General features: G+C 50.4%; 1 protein-coding gene across 5 annotated transcripts in view; it reads right to left on the bottom strand.

Annotated features, from left to right (window-relative positions):
• Positions 1-6,646: 6,646 nt before the first annotated feature.
• The window catches only part of PPFIA4 (PTPRF interacting protein alpha 4), a 48,640-nt gene continuing 36,649 nt past the window's right edge, over positions 6,647-18,637 (bottom strand). For 4 of the 5 annotated variants that reach the window (XM_064477057.1, XM_064477056.1, XM_064477055.1 and 1 more), the window contains 5 exons: positions 17,050-17,147; positions 16,137-16,312; positions 13,530-13,598; positions 9,457-9,637; positions 6,647-8,912 (listed from right to left, as the gene is read on the bottom strand). In XM_064477057.1, the coding sequence (XP_064333127.1) occupies positions 8,863-8,912; positions 9,457-9,637; positions 13,530-13,598; positions 16,137-16,312; positions 17,050-17,147 (574 nt within the window). In that variant the 3' untranslated portion in view covers positions 6,647-8,862. Of the gene's footprint in view, positions 8,913-9,456; positions 9,638-13,529; positions 13,599-16,136; positions 16,313-17,049; positions 17,148-17,178; positions 18,258-18,637 lie in introns of those variants that run through there. The other variant, XM_064477058.1, reaches the window with a different exon arrangement.

An 18,637-nucleotide genomic window follows, 5' to 3' on the forward strand; every position in this document is an offset into this window, starting at 1 on the left:
GAGTGTCTGTGATGATATGGAGGGAGGGGACGACTGATGCTACAGCCTCTTCCATCTCAGTGGTCCAGACACATCTCAGGGGCAGGGCTTGTGCAGCAGATGGGGCTCCAAAGTGTCGGAGGCACCACGTTGCTGGTGGTCACTAGACACTGGGACCCTCTGCTCTTTTTACCATTATAAAGGAAGCCAGGTCTGGTCTATTGGCTGAGCAAAGACAAGATTCCACAGAAATTCTTGTGAGACATGCAGGAAATTGTTGAGCATTGGGCTACACCCTAATTCACAAAACATTGTTCACAGTCTACTGCATTCCAACTTCTATCCCAAGAGGTTCCTTCCCTTCCAATTAACTGAGCATGCCCGCACGCCTAGCACTCAGCCCACAGCCGGCAGGCAGGGGTGTAGAGCTGGAATTTGTGGGTTTCCCCTTTCTAATCCCTGCCTCTCCTCCAGTGTGACATTACTGGGAGCCCTATAAGGAAGTGGGAGGTGTCTAAATCAGTCTGATTGGGGTCAAACACAGTCACTTTCTTGCAGGCCGACTAGCATGTCCCCTCGTCCCCTCTCCATACCTTCCATTCCTCTAGGCTGCAGGGGATCCTGGTCCCTGATCTACAGCTCAGAGGATGAAGGGAATTCCACTAGGGTCAGGGAAAGGGCTTACAAAGAACAATCAAATGAAATGAAGCTGGGGAACTCTTCACACGGGATGCTGTTTTCCAAGTACTGGCTTCCTTGAGGGGAGCAGGTGGGTAAAGAGTTGAGAGCAAAGAATTCGTACAGAGATCACTTGATATTAACTAGGGAGGCATCAGGAGCTCAAATTTGAATGGACTAAAAACTTGATTAATTCTAACTGCTTCAGGCTAAGTGTGTCTGATTTACTGCAGATTATAAGTTTCAGAATCATTACAGAAGTAAGGGGATTCAGAGTGTGGTACGTTCCAGCCTCCATTCAATTTTTTTTAATAAAGATTTTAAAAAATTTGTTTTTGTTGAAGTATAGTCAGTTTACAATGTTGTGTCAACTTCTGGTGTACAGCACAATGCTTCAGTCAAATAGGAACATACATATATTCGTTTTCATATTCTTTTTTAACCATAAGTTACTATAAGATATTGAATATAGTTCCCTGTGCTATACAGTATAAACTTGTTGTTTATCTTAATTTTATATATAGTAGTTAGTATCTGCAAATCTCAAACTCCCAACTTTTCCCTTCCCACCTCCTTCCCCTACTGGTAACCATAAGTTTGTTTTCTATGTCTGTGAGTCTGTTTCTGTTTTATATATAAGTTCATTTGTCTTTTTTTTAAGATTCCACATATAAGTGATATCATATGGTATTTTTCTTTCTCTTTCTGACTTATTTCACTTAGAATGACATTCTCCAGGGACATCCATGTTGCTGCAAATGGCAGTATTTTATTATTCTTATGGCTGAGTAGTATTCCACTGTATAAACGTATCAGTTTCAATATCCAGTCATCTGTCGATGGACATTTAGGTTGCTTCCATGTCTTAGCTATTATAAATAGTGCTCCTATGAACATTGGAGTGCATGTATCTTTTTGAACTAAGGTTCCCTCTGGATATATGCCCAGGAGTGGGATTGCTGGATCATATGGTAAGTCTATTTTTAGTCTTTTGAGGAATCTCTGTACTGTTTTCCATAATGGCTTCACCAAACTACATTCCCACCACCAGTACAGGAGGGGTCCCTTTTCTCCACAGCCTCTCCAAGCATTTATTGTTCGTGGACTTTTGAATGATGGCCATTCTGACTAGTGTAACGTGATACCGCATTGTAGTTTTGGTTTGCATTTCTCTGATAATTAGCGATATTGAGCATTTAGGATTTTTTTAAAATTGTAGTATAGTCAGTTTACAATGTTTTGTCAGTTTCTGGTGTACAGCATAATATTTCAGTCATATATGTACATACATATATTCATTTTCATATTCTTTTTCATTATAAGTAACTACAAAAGACATTGAGTGTAGTTCCCTGTGCTACACAGAAGAAAATTGTTGTTGTCTATTTGTTATAGAGTAGTTAGTATCTACAAGTCTTGAATTCCCAAATTATCCCTCCGCACCCCTTTTCTCCGCTGGTAACCGTAAGTGTGTTTTCTGTGTCTCGGTCCATTCAGTTCTTCAGGGCCCTTTACAACAGACTTAACCCGGTTTTACCAACCAGGTTCTGGTGCCCGTTCTGCACTTGCTCTGGGCTCAGCTGAGCGGTCCCAGACTTCCTCTTGGAGAGGGGAATCAACACGCTGCTCCCAGAGTGTCTCCAGCAACTTTGCCCACGCAAAAGAAGGAAGCTCAGAGAAGGCTCACAGAATCCAGGTGAGGGTGCAGAAGAAAGTGTTTCCCAGGGCCTGCTTGCCCCAAATCACCAGTTTCCAGGGCTAGGCCTACTGGGAATCATAAACTGGCCTAATCTGTCGCCTTTTGTGGGATTTTCTTCTTGGGTTTATGTCACTGTGTTTACCGTTGTAGACTGGGGATGTCGCCTGCCACTCCAGTAAACAACCAGTGTTGTCCACCATCAAACCATCAGCCACTGCAGTGGCAGGATGTGCCCCCTGAAGGGAATCCAGGTGGGGAAGAGATGGGGAGCACGATGTGCTTTGGGTCCTGGCCCTGAGGAATAATTTCAGTGTGCCCAGATTCTTGCATCTTCCCATACATAGACAGGCACTAAAATCATTAACTCAGATGGCGTGTGTGTGTGTGTGTGTGTGTGTGTGTGTGTGTGTGTGTGTGTGTGTGATTAGCAGTAATCTTTCATGTCTGACTACATTTTTCTCCCCCTGAGCAAAAACTCCTATATAGCCTGGCTCCTCCCTTATCTCTTCAGATACAGCTCCTCAGAGCTACCTGAGAGGCTGACTTCTGGGCTATAGTCCTCAGTAAGAAACCCGAATAAAACATATCTCACGACTCTTGGGTTGTGCATTTTTCTTCAGTTGACCCAGTCACACCTTTTCAGAAGGGCTGGCAAGGAACACCTAGGTCATTGCCACAGCCCTTAGCTCCCCCTGACTCACTGCCCTTGGAGATGAGGAGGGCAACAGGTGTGGGTGCAACACCTTGGCTCTCGAATCCACATTCACTCCCTCGTTAGCCACCAAAATTACAGAACTACCCATTCAAGGGAGGTCTTCTCCCCTCGAGTTCATTCCCTCTGCCTCAACACCTCCCAAACTCCTTGGGTGGACATAGTCTGCTGCCTTCAATACTCCTCCTTCTTCCTGGGGGCTTGGGCTGGCCAAGAGGAAGGGCACTCATCTCTGCTGAGGAACTGATAGGCTCTGGGGTTGCTGAATATACAGATGTATTTTTTTTCATTGAAGCATAGTCAGTTTACAATGTCATGTCAATTTCTGGTGCACAGCACAATGTTTCAGTCATACATGAATATACATATACTCATTTTCATATTCTTTTCACCATGAGCTACTACAAGATATCAAATATAGTTCCCTGTGCTCTACAGTATACACTTGTTTATCTATTTTATATACACCAGTCAGTATCTGCAAATCTTGAACTCCCAATTTATCCCTTCCCACACCCCCTTCCCCCCAGTAACTGTTTGTTTTGACTATATTTTTAAGTTTATTCCTCTTCGGTTATCATCAATTGGAATCTGAGGTTCATCTTCACAATCTGGCACCAATAAGCAGTTCTCAGCCTTGGCTGTTCGGGTCAGTTTTTCCCAACCATCGTTGAGTGTAACCATTGTCTACTTACTTCCTTTTCACAGTCGTTAAGTCCTTAAGCCTCCCCCGCCAGGAAGAAACAATTTGCTGTAATTTCACACATGTGATTAGCAAACCGTGCCAAACTGGAGCCCAGCCTCATTCATTATTTTCACAGAAAAAAACATTTGTCATCAAGCACAGGAACTTTCTTAAATTAACAAATGCTTAACTTCACAATTGAATGACAGATAAGACTCCAATTAAGGAGTCATGAGTGAGAGTTCTTTAGGGAAATTAGTTAAAATGCGGTCTCTGGTGGAAGTGCCTGCAATAAATAAAACCCGGTTAATCAAATGTTGCCTAATAATGGACTGCAGGGAATCCACCAGAACAAAAAGGAAAGACTTACTTGAAATTGACATACTGAGTGTCAGTGTGTAAACAGGAACTTCTTGGAGTGTTTAGATAATTAGTGTGAACTGCAGAATGCTTAAAGTGCTGTTTGCTGCACTCCAGTAAACCTTCTTAAGCATCTAATTTATCAAAGTAACTACTGGGCAGCCTGGAAAGCCTTTCTAAGTGCAGCAGGTGTAGTAGGTGGTTGGACCAACCAGAACGGGAGGTTATGGGGGTACAACAGAGGGTGAGAGAGATGACGCCCTCTCAGCTCAGGTGTCCCTTTCACGGCTAAGCACCATCCCCAACATGTCCCATCCCTTGGACTTGTCTGGATTCCTGGTTTCTGGGCTCCAGGCGAGGGCAGAGATGCCTGGGGGTGAGCTGAAGCCCAGGACGAACTGAAGGCTGTGGGTTGGGCTAAGGTCTTGGCTAAGGAGGCACCATCCAGGCCCAGATGGGAACCCCAGATCTCCACCCCACAGAGATTCTGGCTGTGCCTCACCCCTCAGCCACAAGCAACCACCAGATCCAGATTCTCTGCCTCTCAACTCTGCTAGGAACATTCCTAGGGGAGGCAAAGGAAGGTGTTCTAGGAAAGAAACCTAGAATCTTCTTTCGTTTCTACAAATGCTGAAAGAAACATGATGTTGGGGTCTCATTTCAAACACAGCATAACCAGTCTCGAGCTCACATGCCCACGTAAGCCTGTTCCATCTATGTTCCCCGCCCCAGTAGATGGCAACACTGGGAAATTGTAGTTTTCCTGGCTTCCTTTGGATCTCACTCCTGTAGCCAGCCACCAAGGTCGGTCAGCTCTACCTGTAACCACTGAGAGGGTGGGAGGGGACCTCCGTAGGCTTGTCGGCTCTAGGCTAGCACCTTCCCTCACCTGTTTGTCCTCTCTGGGCCCCAGGTTGCCTTGTCTTTGCTGCCATCCTGCCATCTGTGCACATGGACTCTGCCATACTGTATCATCAGTGTTTGGAACAGTTAGCCTTGGAGAGGAAACAAGGATGTGTGGTGTATTACGCTGCCCACGGGAGTTCACCATTCAGGTGAACAGAAGAAACATGGCACCATGAAGATCACACACAGAAGCCAAGTGCCGCATGCACGGGCCAGACGCAGGAGCTTGGGAAAGGGAGCTGGGGGAGGCTTAGCCTCTGGGCAGTGGCTTGAGTTCACTTAAAAGAGAGGCTACACCTCTTTATGCATTTGTCAAAACCCACGGAACGTACAACATCGAGTGAACCCTAATGTAAACCATAGACTTTGGTTGGTAATAATGTGCCTACGTTGGTTCAAATTGTACCAAATACGCCACACTGATGAGGGATGCTGAGCGTGAGGGAGTACGTATGTGTGGGTGGGGAGGGAGGGCTGTGTGCGAACTCTGTATTTTCTGCTCAGTTCTGCTGTGAACCTGGAACTGCTCTAAAAGAATAAAGTCTATTCAAAATTTTAAAAATAATAATAATAAATTAAAAAAAGAGAGAGAGAGGGGCAAGTAACACCTATTAAGCGCAGCTGGCCCTGGGCCGAAAGTCCTAACAAACTTACTGTAATTAAGGACAAGGCACTGACTGCACATCTTCACCTTCACCAGCTGCGTGGTCCCAGCTTGGTAATTTCCTGTTCTGCAAAATGGTGGTGATGATAACACGGCAGGGTTGTGAGGATTCAATGAGTTAATACATTTAGCATGCTTAGATAATAGTTCTCAATAATTTTCAGCTCCAGTTAATAACAGTCCTTGTAAAACCCTCTGAGCTAAGGTGGGTTCGTTTAGTCATTCAGTACAGGCATCTAGGGATACAGAGATCAACAAGACTGACCTAGCGGAGCATCCTCACAGCCCAGGAGGCAACAGGTGAAGGGAAGGCAATGACTGCCCAGCACTCACAGTGTGCAGAGTGCCGGCGGTGCAGAGTGTCACTGATTATCTAGTTCTGCTGGAGGCGGGTCAGGCAGTGCCTCCCAGACAATGCCTGAAGTGGGTCTAGAAGATTCACAGCTGCAAAGGCAAGGAAAGCAGAACTCGCGCTGCCTTCTGGTGACGGAACTGGGCAGACACGACATTCTGGAGCTAGCTGAGCTCGAGGCTGCTGGGAGGAGGCGATGGCACTGGAACAGCGCCTCTTACAGTACACTAAGGAGCCGGACCTCAGACCCAGAGGCAGTGGGGAGCTGCCACCAGTGTGAACAGCAGTGATGTGGCCAGAGGGCGCTTGGGAGCAGTAACTCTGGCATCAGCATGAAAGGCTTTGAGGAGAGAAAAGCACGTTAGTAGAAGAAATAAACTGAGCCCGCCCAGCAGTCAGGGCTCCTCACTCCTCCTTTTCCCCTACTCCCTTGGCACAATTAAGCCACACGTTAACCTCGCAGTCCCACGGTTATGTAAGTAAACAGAAGGTCACTGACTACAAGTCGTTCCTGACTACCTCCCAGAGGCCCGCAGCCCTCAGGACCGTGGAATAAGCTGGATGTGTCAAAGTTTAAAAAAAAAAAAAAGCAAACCCATTTGTATGTTGTCTTAAAACCAGGTTGTTTATTGGTATGTACACACCCACACTCACACACACCCACACGCCCTCTCCTGATGCACTGAGCCAGTACAGTACTGAGAAGGGACCTGACAAGATACAGGAGGCTGGTGAGGGGGGTGTGGGTCACTGGTGACTCTCCAACTAAAAATATATATTGACCGTGAGGCGAGGGATACACCAAGACAAGAGCTTTCCATCGATGTATGCAGAAGGTTTCTCTTCTTCATCACCTCCCTGCAAAACGTCCCAAGATGCCCCGAACAGACCTGGGTCCTGCCAGCTGCTGCCTTATGACATGATCAGTCATGACAGGATTAAGCTGTAGACCTTCCCACTTAGGTAGCTCAGAGCTCCCTGAAGGGTCAGACAGCCTTGCAGTCTCCAGCTTCACCAATCTTAGGACTCTGGGTTTCTCCATGATCTTAACATTCATTACCCAGGGATAGGGGCCCTTTCTCTCTGTCCAACTTGTTTTCTGCTCAAGAATTCCTCCAGCTCCACTCCCAGCACCTGGCAGGCAGGAAGGGCAGGGAACACTGAGGGCAAGGGCAGCTGCCTTGCCCACACCCATGGGAGCCCACCCAGCTCCAGCACTGGTGGACCTCTCCTCTACTGAAAAGTAGCATAAGACTCTAAGCCTGGCACTGCCCCAGGCTCCATCACTCCTTCTGGACAGGGTGCTCTGACCCCAGCATCCCACCTGCTGGCCTAGCCCCGGCTCAGAACCCAAGTCATCAGCTCGCAAACGAGCTGCTCAGCCACCTGCTGGATGGCACGCACTGGCCCATGCACTGTTCCTCTCCTCTCGCTTAGATGAAGCCCTGGGTTGTATCAACTCACCCTGAACTTGGGTCCCAAACACTTCCAGGCACCTTGGCAGAATGAGTAAGTGGGTGAGGAAGGCGGATTTCTTGGAAGTGACATTCCTACCAAACCAGAACCTGTATCCCTCAGGTCCGGAGGCCACCAAGCCGCTGGGGGAAGCAGCTGAAGCCGGGCAGGTCTCAGGAATTTCTGGACGAGGCCGTGCCTGCACACCTAAAGAGCCCTGAACAAGGGGTGGTGGTCTGGGGACAAGCAGAATGACAGCTTTCACCAACACTCGATTTCCTGGACCTGGGTCATGAGTCACGAAAGGGGAAGCTTTATTTTCTTCCCAGGAGATCAGGGGAAAGTAGCCTCAGATTACCCTTTTCCCAAATCAGATTTTAAGGTCAATGTATACTCAACCCACCCATCAGGTATGTTCCTACAGGGCTGGAATTATCAAAGAAGTGGGGCAGGGGGAGCAGAAAGGGCAGGGATACTGAGAGCACTGCTGGCAGGGCATGGTTAGCTCTGTTCTGCCCCAGAGCCAAGAGCCACACAATCCCCCCCTCCCCCAAGCCCAGCAGCGGCTTCCCCCTCCGGTTGGGGCAGGGTGCGTTCCCACCGCCATCTGGGCTTAAGGTCACCCAGGCCATTGGCTCGCTCTCCAGCTGGCCTGCTGCACCTCCCACTGGGCGGGAGGGCCGAGAGCTTCCCTATCCTTACACTTGGTGTTGGGGATTCACCTTCAACTAGGGCCTTAGAATCTCCACCTTAGCCTTCCCCCTGCCAGCCTCATAGTCCTGAGGAAGAATGGGGCCTTCTGCAGCCCTTCCAAGCCCCCAGGAAGGCCCTGGAGGTGAGGGAGGAGCAGCAGCTGCGCAGGTGAGCTGGGGGAGGGGAAATGCTGGGGGTGCCAAAAATCAGGTGTGGACCGTCTAGTACCAAAGGAGGTGGACAGAAACTGGAAGGCCAAACAACCCAAGCAAGGCAGCCTCAAGTGCCTTTTCTTCTTGGAAGGGCCACCCCCCGCCCTTGGCACCATGTCCTGGTCTCTGGTGGAGGCTGCAGTCCAAATGCAGAAGGAGGAGGCTGGAGTCCATCCGTCTTGGGCTGGCTTCCTCTCCCTCCCCCAGGCCCACAAGCATGGACAACCTGGTTGTCTCCACAACACCAGGAGATCCAGCCACATCCACAAGAGACTTAACATGGACACACGCTGTACTTGGGCTAGTGCGATGCCGAGGGGGTGGACAAGTATATTCTGAGATTCAGGGCGACTGGAAAGTCACAGATGAGAGTAGGAGCCGTAGGAGGAAGGGAACCGAGCAGGAGGGGTCAGGGCTATCAGAGCCTGGGAAACCAAGCAGGTGGAAGCCGGCCTTGGGGGCTGTGGCTAGTCCCGGAAGGCGGAGAGCATGTGTCCGTAGAGATAGTGCGAGTGAGCTAAGAAAGAAAGAGAGAAAGGCACTGAGTGGTGAGTTGGGAGTGAGTCCCCGGGAGACAGGCTGCAAGGTATCCGGGGCGTGCGTGCAAGCGTGAAGCGCCCAAGGCCAGAAAGCAGCAGGACCGGGCAAGCCGCGCAGCGCACGCGAGCAGGGCTGGAGCGGCAGGGCCCGGGGTGGGGACCAGGGGCCAGGGGCAGGTGCGCGGAGAGGCCGTGCGCGGGCAGAGGGCCGTCCTGGCCCACTTACCCCGAGCCACGGGCACACCCCCCGTCAGACCCGGGATGGGAGGGAGGGGGGTCAGCAGGAGTAGGTCCGAACCGTGGAGGTCTCCAGTCTCTGCGCCCCCGCCGTCCCGGCTGGGGGGGTCGGCAGCCGCGGGAGAACACAGAGCGGCGGGTTAGTGCGCAGCACACGTGGGGCCCGCCTGGAGCTGTCAGCGCCGCATCGGCCTCGCCCCGAGCGCCAGCGCCCGCCCCGGCTCCTCCGCCGGCCCTCCCCGGGCTGCCAGGACAGGCCCCAGGCCCAGCCAGCCTGGCACTCACCTTCAGGCATGATCTTCTTCGGCGCGGCCGGTGGCGGCTGCAAGGGCCCCAGGGTGGACACGCGGAAGCCCGCTGGGAGGGTCTCGGCCGAGGCGCCGAGCACGCCGCCGCCCCCGTGGTGGTCCCGTGGCCGGAAGCGCTTCCTCCAGGAGGGCGCGCGTCGGAACACCTTGTCCTCCCCCTGCACCGTGGGGACAACGCAGAGGCCCAGGGCCGGGTTGGAATTGCCACCCTCACTCCCTGCCTGGGTGAGGGCGGTCAATGGCTGATGATTCTAGAGTACCTTTCCCTTTGGAAATCCTTTCCGGCAGATGAATGGGGCGAAGTGGATGACTCCGGGGATGACTCTGGGGAGTCCTTGTCACTCTTAAATTCCCTGACTCTAGGCTGGGTGGGGTCCCCTCTGTTTGGATCTGGCTTTTTAAAAAACTATTTTATTTATTTATTATTGTATTACTTGTTTTTTATCTTGGGGGGGGTAACTAGGTTTATTTATTTTTAGAGGTGGTACTGGGGATTGAACCCAAGACCTCCTGCATGCTAAGCATGCGCTCTACCACTTGAGCTATACCTCACCCCTCCTCCGCGCGCGCCACCCCCTCCCCCCACCCCAATCTGGCATCCTGCAGTTGGACTCGGCTTCCCTGCCCACCCCAGCCATCTCAAACTGGGCTTCGGATGCCCATTGACCTTTAAAGCATTCCTCTTCCCAGCCTCATGCATGGGAAGTAGTCACCAGCCCGCCTCCATTCACTCCTTCCTGCCCTTCTGGGGCCTCAGTATGGCTGCAGCCCCGGTCTGCGGGGAAGAGCACTGGGTCAGGAGTCAGAAGACCTGGCTTCCATTTACACTAGTTGTGTGACCTGAGCAGGTTAAGGGACCTCTCTGAGCTTTAGTTTCCTTGTCTGTAAATGTAAAACGGGAATTACCTCATCTGCCCTACCTATTTCTCAGGCTCCTATCTCTGACAGGATCAGGTGAGAAGATTGACAGCAATGGGTCAGGCAGATGGCCAATCAGAGGAATGCTCCCCCAAAGGAGCCCCCCGCCACCTGCCCCTTCACCCATGCCAGCTAAGTGTCCAAAATAACAATATGTGCCAAAGGGCACCCAGAGCCATAACCCTACAGGATGCCGCTCCGCATGGGCCTCCCACCCTTCTCTTCAGAGCCCACATCCACTCTTCTTGGCAGCTATGCCTAATCTCCCTCCACCCCTGTGTTCTTGGAAACTGGCGCAGGTAGGGGGCTACCAGCAGGAAGGAGAGACACCAACCCACCACTTCTCCTCGGCAACCCCTCCCAGCCCCGCTGGGGTTTGCTGCTTGTGCCCTTAGTAGGCCAAATGTCCCCATGGGGGGTGGGGTAGAGCTCAGTGGTGGAGCACATGCTTAGCATGCAGGAGGTCCTGGGTTCAATCCCCAGTGCCTCCATTAAAATAAATAAACAAATAAACCTAATTACCATCCCCCCAAAAAAAACCCCAAATGCCTCTATCAGTTCTTAGCATCATGTATCTCTGCCGTAGCATTTTTACATGTACTTACAGGATTATTTCATCCATTTCTCCCTCTTCCTTTTTTCTCCCCCTCTCCCTTTTTTCTCCCCCTCTCTGGACCCCCATCCCCTTTCAAATTCTATGCTTCATGGGACAGGGATCATAATCTTTTTTGTTCCAACTAACATATCCCCTGCCCTTGAGTAGTGCCTGGGAACGCCACGGGCTCTCAGTAAGTATTTGTTAAGTGAATGGATGGCAGGTGGCTCCCTAAGCAGGTGTCCCATCCCTGAGTGTATCAGGAAATTCCCTCATCATCTCTGTCTTCCTTATGATCCTATCCTTAACCTAGTCTAGGGACCTTTCTCTTCTGCATGTGTTCTCAATCTCTCTCTCTCTCTCCCCACCCCCATCTCTCTCCATTTCCATCTTCAGCCAACCCTAAGGATTGTTTCTCTTTTCCTCCCCTGTCCTCTAATAGATGATCTTTCTGTTTCCCATCTCCTCATTTCCCTCGAGGCTTGCTCTCCATGTGGGAGAGAACTGGATATAGCCCTCCAGGGCCTTGAAGATTGAGAGGGGAAACTGAGAACCAGAACTGGCAAAGGGAACAGTTGCAAGAGGCAGCTCAAGGCTGCTGGTGATGTGCTGGATGGCTGGACAGGAGGCAGTCCCCAGAAACTCCAGCCTCCCCTCTGTGCTCCACCCCAACCACGCAGTCTCACCTTATTCCTAGGACCTGACTTTCTGCTTTAAGCTTCCTTTTAAAGAATCAGTCCTCTCCAGCCCCATACTTGGCTGCATCCTGGAAATCCCACTGAGCTGCCAAGATGACGTCACCTACTCAATAACTCCACCCCAAGGTCTGAAGCCTCACAGGCCAGCTAGCTCCACTTTTAGGAGGCAGCGGGATGTAGGGAGAACACAGAAATCAGATATACTTTTGCTCCAGTCTTGCTCTGCCATGTATCAGCCTGTGACAGCAGGTAAGTTATGTCCTTGAGCTTCAATCTCTCATCTGTAAGATGGGTTAATAACCTGACTCCCATGATGACTGTTAGCATAAAGGAAGAAATCTGTCATCACTGCATTACCATGCCTTGCCCAATGCCTGGCCCAGAGCAGGCATGTAGAGAATATTTTTGTAAGGACTGAAGGAATCAAGAGTTTTATAAATTAGAAAGCACCACTCTAAGATAGATGGGAAAGATACAGCGAAGAAAGCTCAGATCCAAGGTGTGTGGGGGATAAGCAGGAGGGTCCACATCGCAGGGGCACTGGGAAGATTCAGATCTCAGAGTGGGACCACCTGGTGGGACATGGAAGTTTACCTCCTTGACAGGAACACACACACACATAATATGTGTGTATAATATGTTTGAAATATATGTGTATGTATACATAAATAACACACTCCAGATTTCAAGGTGTCTCCGTGAAGAAATCACCCCTCTACAAATTCTGCGTGTCCCTGAGTGTGTCCTGTCTACTGAGTACGGAGTAGCCATTCCACAGAGGTGGGCTGTAGCCCTGTCAAACCCACCTAAGAAGGGACTAACTGATAAGCAGGTAACACTAGTGATGTCCCACAGGGAGGACCGGAGGGCTAAGCAGAGGCCTCAGTGTGGGGAAAGGTGCAAAGAAAGGGAAGCTGCACAGAAGATGGGGCTCAGGAACAGATCTAACTGAAGATGGAGAGGCTAAAAATGAACAGTCTGCTCTCTTTTCTTTAACTTGTTTGGAGCCACGGCAGCTAAGTCGGTCCTGACAGGCTGGTGACAGGGAAGTGAGCTGGGGGGAGACGGGGCAGGGGCTGAGGAGGGGGCTGTCCCCTCAGGAGACACGTATGTTTTAGGAGGCATTTCAAACGGGGGACTTATAGCCAGATGATCAGAGTCTTCCCAGACATCGTCCAAACAAAACTCAAGGCGGAGGCCTGATGAAGCCCAGTGAAGGGACTGTTTCGTCAGTGACCAGTGCAGGTGGAGAGGAAAACCTTTACGTGGTGTAAAAGTCGACATAAGAGTAAAACTGGAGAGGAAGCTGGGATGCTAGAAGCCTAGTGAGCAGTGTGTTGAGTTGTTTCAGACCGCACTGAGGAACCCGTGAGCAAACCTGTCACTCAGTGACCTCAGAATAGCATCTGCCTCCAAACAACCCCATGATTGGGTGGGTTGAAAACTTCAGGAACAGATGGAGACATGCTGCGCTGATAGAACTGAAGAGATCGAGTCCAAGAAGTAAAGAAAAAGGTATGATCCCAAAGACATGGCCTTTGGGGGGAACCTCTGATCCTGTGTGGTGAAGAGGTTTGGGGCAGAGAGTTGGAAGATGCTAGAGATGCCATGCATAGGAGCCCCAGCTTTTGTGCAAGGAAGGAGTTTCAGAGACCTGTCCACACCCATGGCCTGGCCTGGCCCTGCCTCCCCAGTCCCCTGAGGTCCTCCCCATCCTCTACGGATCCTCTCCCTTAGGCCACCCCACCAATCATCAGCCCAGGGAAACCAGAACTCATCAACTCCAATGAACCAACCAACCAAATCCCCAAAGTCCCTAATTCACAGCCAAGCACTCACATCATCCAGCTTCCGGTCTGTGCCCAAGGCCAGCAGGTTGTTGAATTCTCTCTCCATGACCTGGCGTGCCTGGAGTCCACAGAATAAGAGAGGGAGGGGACAGAGGGGCTATGATTAATGACCTCTAATGCCATCTTCCACCTGTTTCCTAGGGGGGTCCCAGGGCAGAGCTGGGGTTTTTGGTGCATTTAACCCATCAGCCCTGCTGCTGCTCCTTCAAGCTAACCTCGGTGTCCTCTTAGAAGTCAAACCTTAGGATTTTTTTCACACGGAGCAAATTAGAAAACTATAATTTTTTAAAAAGTAGGAACACACTGGGAGTTCAAAATTTGTAGACACTGACGGGTATATATATAGAATAGATAAACAAGATTATACTGTACGGCACAGGGAAATATATACAAGATCTTGTGGTGGCTCATGTTGAAAAAGTATGCAACAATGAATATGTGTATGTTGATGTATAACTGAAAAATTGTGCCCTACACTGGAAACTGACACATTGTAAACTGACTATAACTCAATAAAATAAAATTTTAAATAAATAAATAAATAAAATAAAAAGTAGGAACACAGAAGACACGGATGGACAGGGTTCACCTAGCAGGGGGAAAAAAACCCACAATTTGTCTGTAAGGGAAAAAATCATGCCTTACCACCTTTATGGAGATGTAGATTAGCATGCAGATCATGGATAACGAGTATTTAACTTATCTCGATTACATAAATGTATTTTATAAGGTTCCACGTCAAGAATTTAACTTAGGAAGACTGCTCAGTCACGGATATTGGTGGCCCTTAGGCTGAGTGGGACATAAAGGCCTTCTCTAGGCCTCCCAGGAATTTAACTCATTAGGAGATATGAGAAATGTCAGAAATAAAGGTTTGAAATTGGGGGGGGGGCAGGTAATTAGGTTAATTAATTAATTAATGGAGGTACAGGGGATCGAACCCAGGACCTTGTGCACGCTACGCATGCGCTCTACCGCTGAGCTGTACCCTCCCCACACCACCAGCTACCTTTAACCATTTTTAATGAAATATTCCATATAGGGTCAGATCCTACTTCCCCTAAGAGCTAAGCTAAATGAATGGGTCAGAAAAATAAGAAAGATCAGAAAACAACAAAGCCGTAGCCCTGCTACTGTTTACAGACCGTACTGCTGTCCACAAAAGCTGGGCGTATTTAGAGACAGGAAATGAGAGAAAAACAAGCCCAGTTCTTGGGCGGAAAATATTAACCACAGAATGCTTTGAGGACAGTCTTTGTCGGTATTGGGAATACAACATTTTCGTAAGTGATTAGCACGGAGAAGCAGAGCTGAGTTTCAAGCATCCAGGTGACACGGCTCCTCTGGGTGTGAAAGGCGAATATGACATTTACAAACGTCAGGCACATTTCACAACGCTGTGTGAGTGGGCGGGAAAGCAGCCAGTGGGGTTGGAGGTGGGCACAGAAAAACTGCATCGGCGGGGGCAGAATCTCAGCTCCCCCTAAAGAACGAGGGGAACCCATGCTGCCCATTCTGGCTGGTTGGGAGGGTCACTGCAAAGAGCCTGTAGGACACACTGACCCCCGAGAGGCCAACACGACACCCAGAATTACGAGACAACCCAGCCCTACCCTCGCACAAGCAAAAACTCGTCTGCTCCCAGAATAACTTGTGCAGCTCTGGTGGCTGAATTTCAAAAAGATCTGACAGCTGCGAACAGTCCAGACAAGGGCAGCTAAAAAGATCAGGGCACACAGACAAGTCTATATGAGGAAAGGCTGCAAAGAATTAAGACCACTCTGTCTGCAGGACAAAGGCGCGGGCCCCCCGGCAACACAGAGTTTATGAGATCATAGGAGGTGAGGACTGGTCAAACACAAACGTCCCCACCAAATCACAGGCAGTTAGGATGGGGCCCTTTCCTCTCCCAGGGGGAGCCCGCCAGGGGTACATTTAAGACAAATCAAATCAGGAAGTGCTGTGTACAGCAGGTAGTGCTTCTCCAGTCCATTACTCACAGGAAGTTAGAAAGGCCAAGCATATAAATAGGCTCAAGAGAAATAGATATATTCTTAGATGACAGCTTCATAGTAACTATGAAATGTAATGGAAGGAGATGTCTGATATTTTGAGCTGTTGACTGGGAGACAAAGCCCTGGCATGGAGAAGCTCTGGGCTGTGCTGTTTGGTATATTTAGCTTTCTTAAGCCTGAGGACCCAAGAGCAGATTCCTGGGGTGGGAAACAAAGGAGATATGGGTTTTCTGGTCCCTCTGGGCACCAGGGCTAGTTTACCTCGAAGAAGAGTCAGGTCAGGAAAGCAGGTTGAGAAAAAGTCTCAGCTGCAAAGATGGGAGGAAGTGGGGATTAACACAGTGTTCGGGGTGCTGTGCTGGGTGTGCTCTGTAATGAGAAGGACTCTTTGTCTCCTAGGAGGCTGGGTTATGCACAGGGACCACTTGGAGGTTTGAGGACATTATGATCCCCTCTAGGACAGGCTCCCCCAACAACCCTTCCACAAATCCACAAACATATGCCTATCAGAGGGAGAGAGAGAGCAGGAGAGTGGAGGAGAGGAAGAGACTGAGACTGAGACAGAGGACAGGGACACCCACCTGGGTATTCTGTGTGGGAATCTGGAGGACCAGGGCCAACGTGTTGTGGTCGAAGTTCTCGTCCAGGGCCAGCAGAGCACCGTGCACACCACTCTCGTGCAGGTTTCCTGCGTAGTCCCGGAGCCCGATAGACTGGACCCAGTGAACCACCTGATCATTGGTCCAGACCAGCACATCTGGAGGGTGGGGGTAAAAAGGAGCAGAAAGAGACAGGTTTGGCCAAGGCCTCTCCAGGGAAAGAAATAGAGGTTCCTGGACCCAGAGCCCCAGTCTACCCTGTTCTCTGGCTCTTACCTCACCCCTAAAAATCCCCCACAACTTTCCATGTCTTCTTTCCATCCTCCCTGGCACCTGGGCTCTTGGAGAAGCAGCCCACACCACTCCATTCCTGCCAGTCTGCAGGACTCAGGGTCAGGCCAGTGGGCTTTCTCCCCAGAGCCCCTGCGCGGGCCACCCCCTGCCCCCAAGCAGGGAATGGCCGCCTTATTTTCTACCTTCAAGGTCCCTTCTAAGACTTGCCCCCCTTTCCTGTCCAACCTCACGCAGATCAGCAAGTTCCATGAGCAGTTTCCCACACCAGTCTACAGCACGACCCTCAAGGGATTCATTGCATTTGTCCCACCGGTGGCCACGGTCTGGTGTGGGGGGAGGGGGTGCTGCTGCTGACCCGGCAGGGGCTATTTCTTCTCCACCAGATGGCGGCATCCTTGGGGCATAGACTGAGTCTCCCTCATCAGACCAGGAGCTCCCTGCTCCCTAAGGTTGGGGCTGTCTTCCCTCTCAGATCTGGAGCTTCCCTGAGGCACGGAATGCCTCTTCGCCCTCCACTCAGCCCGAGGCAGGGATCAGTGAGGCGGACCCCTGCCCCTCAAGGCTGCTCTCAGAGGGGCCCCACCGCGCCTGACAAGCTTACCCTTGACCTCATGCTGGCTCTCCTCCCGCCTCTTCTCCAGCTCCTTCCGGTCATAATTCAGCCTCTTCAGACACATGATCCCATACTGAAGACTGGTTCTGCAGGCACACAGCCCCCCACCCCACCCCGAGCCAGAGCCTCAGTGGGGCCACATTCCCGCCCCATCTGCCCCACATCCAGCACCAGCCACAGCACGTCAGGACCTACATCCTCCCGCACAAAGAGCATCCCAGCCCGCTCTGCCTCCTCCTTGCGCCAGGGCTTAGACATGATCTAACCCAAGACCACTTCCCTCTCTCTGCCGACCCCAAGTCCTCCCTCTCAGCCAGGGCGTGGGCCTGATGGACCGAAGGAAATTTCTCTGAATGAAAGCAACGTGTCCCTCCCTAGGCATTGGAGTGACAAAGACCCCTACAGACACTCTTTGGTATCCCCATTTCGCTCAGCATCCTCACAACGGCCTACACTATGGCACATGATCTGCCCCTACACTGACAGCCCGGCAGTTCTTCAAACATGGCAGGCACATTCAGCCTGTGTCGTGGGGCCTCTGCAGTGGCTGTTACCTCTGCCTGGAACCCTCCACCTCGCCCCAGGTCTGCTCCATGGCTCACCTCCTTGTCGCCTTTAAGCTTTTGCTCAAAAGTTCAGTTCAGTACTTACCCTGTCCACCTGATTTAAAACTGCAACATCACCTGCACCACCCCCAGCCCACATTCGCAATCCCCCTCACACTGGTCTCATTTTTTTTTCCCTACCGCTTATCTATTAACATGGTATATGTTTACAATTCCTTGTCTGTTTCTCTCAGTTACAGCTTCAGCTCCATGAGGGCAAGGAGCTTTGTTTTGTTCACTGACATATCTCAAACCCCTAGAATGGTGCCTGACACACAGTAAATGCCATAAATGATTAATGAATTAAATAATTCACATAAAGTACTAAAAGTACTTTAAACAGTACCAGGCCAAGAACCAGAGAATCTGTGGGTTAGAAGGGACCCCACAGGCTATCAGCCCAAGCTCCCACCTAATGCAGGAGTCACCTCTGTAGCATCCTTCTGAGCATTATGAACACCTGTGCTTGAACAGCTCTGGTGACGGGAACTCGCTACCTCCGAGGCAGCTCATTCCATCTTGGGCAGCTTTCACTGTGGTCCTTCCTTAACTTGAACACTACTGTCATTCAGCCTCTCTGGGTTTTGTTATCTATAAAGTGAAGGAACAGAAAAGAAGGTTCCTCTCAACTCCAACTGCTTTTGACCCTCATTGAGGTAATTGCTTTGTGAGATAAAATTATGCTGACTTCTCCTTCTCTCCCCTTCGGTCTACCCACGTAGCCCATCTGCCTAGAACAATCTCTTGTAGCTCAGAGATACCACTTCTAGGAACTCTTTGCTGGCTCAAGGCCCCTGTCCACTGGTTTAAGCCTTGGCCCACTGGAGGGGGCAGAGGCCCACACACCCCTTAACTGGAAACGCCTGTCTAATTTCAGTCTCACTTACTATAATTTCCAGTCCAGTTTCTATGACTTTCAAAGCTGTCGCATAGCGTAATGAAAACTGAAAGGCCTTAAAGACAGATCCACC

Source organism: Camelus dromedarius, chromosome 21 (assembly GCF_036321535.1).
Source record: "Camelus dromedarius isolate mCamDro1 chromosome 21, mCamDro1.pat, whole genome shotgun sequence".
In the NCBI taxonomy this organism is placed as follows: Eukaryota; Metazoa; Chordata; class Mammalia; order Artiodactyla; family Camelidae; genus Camelus; species Camelus dromedarius.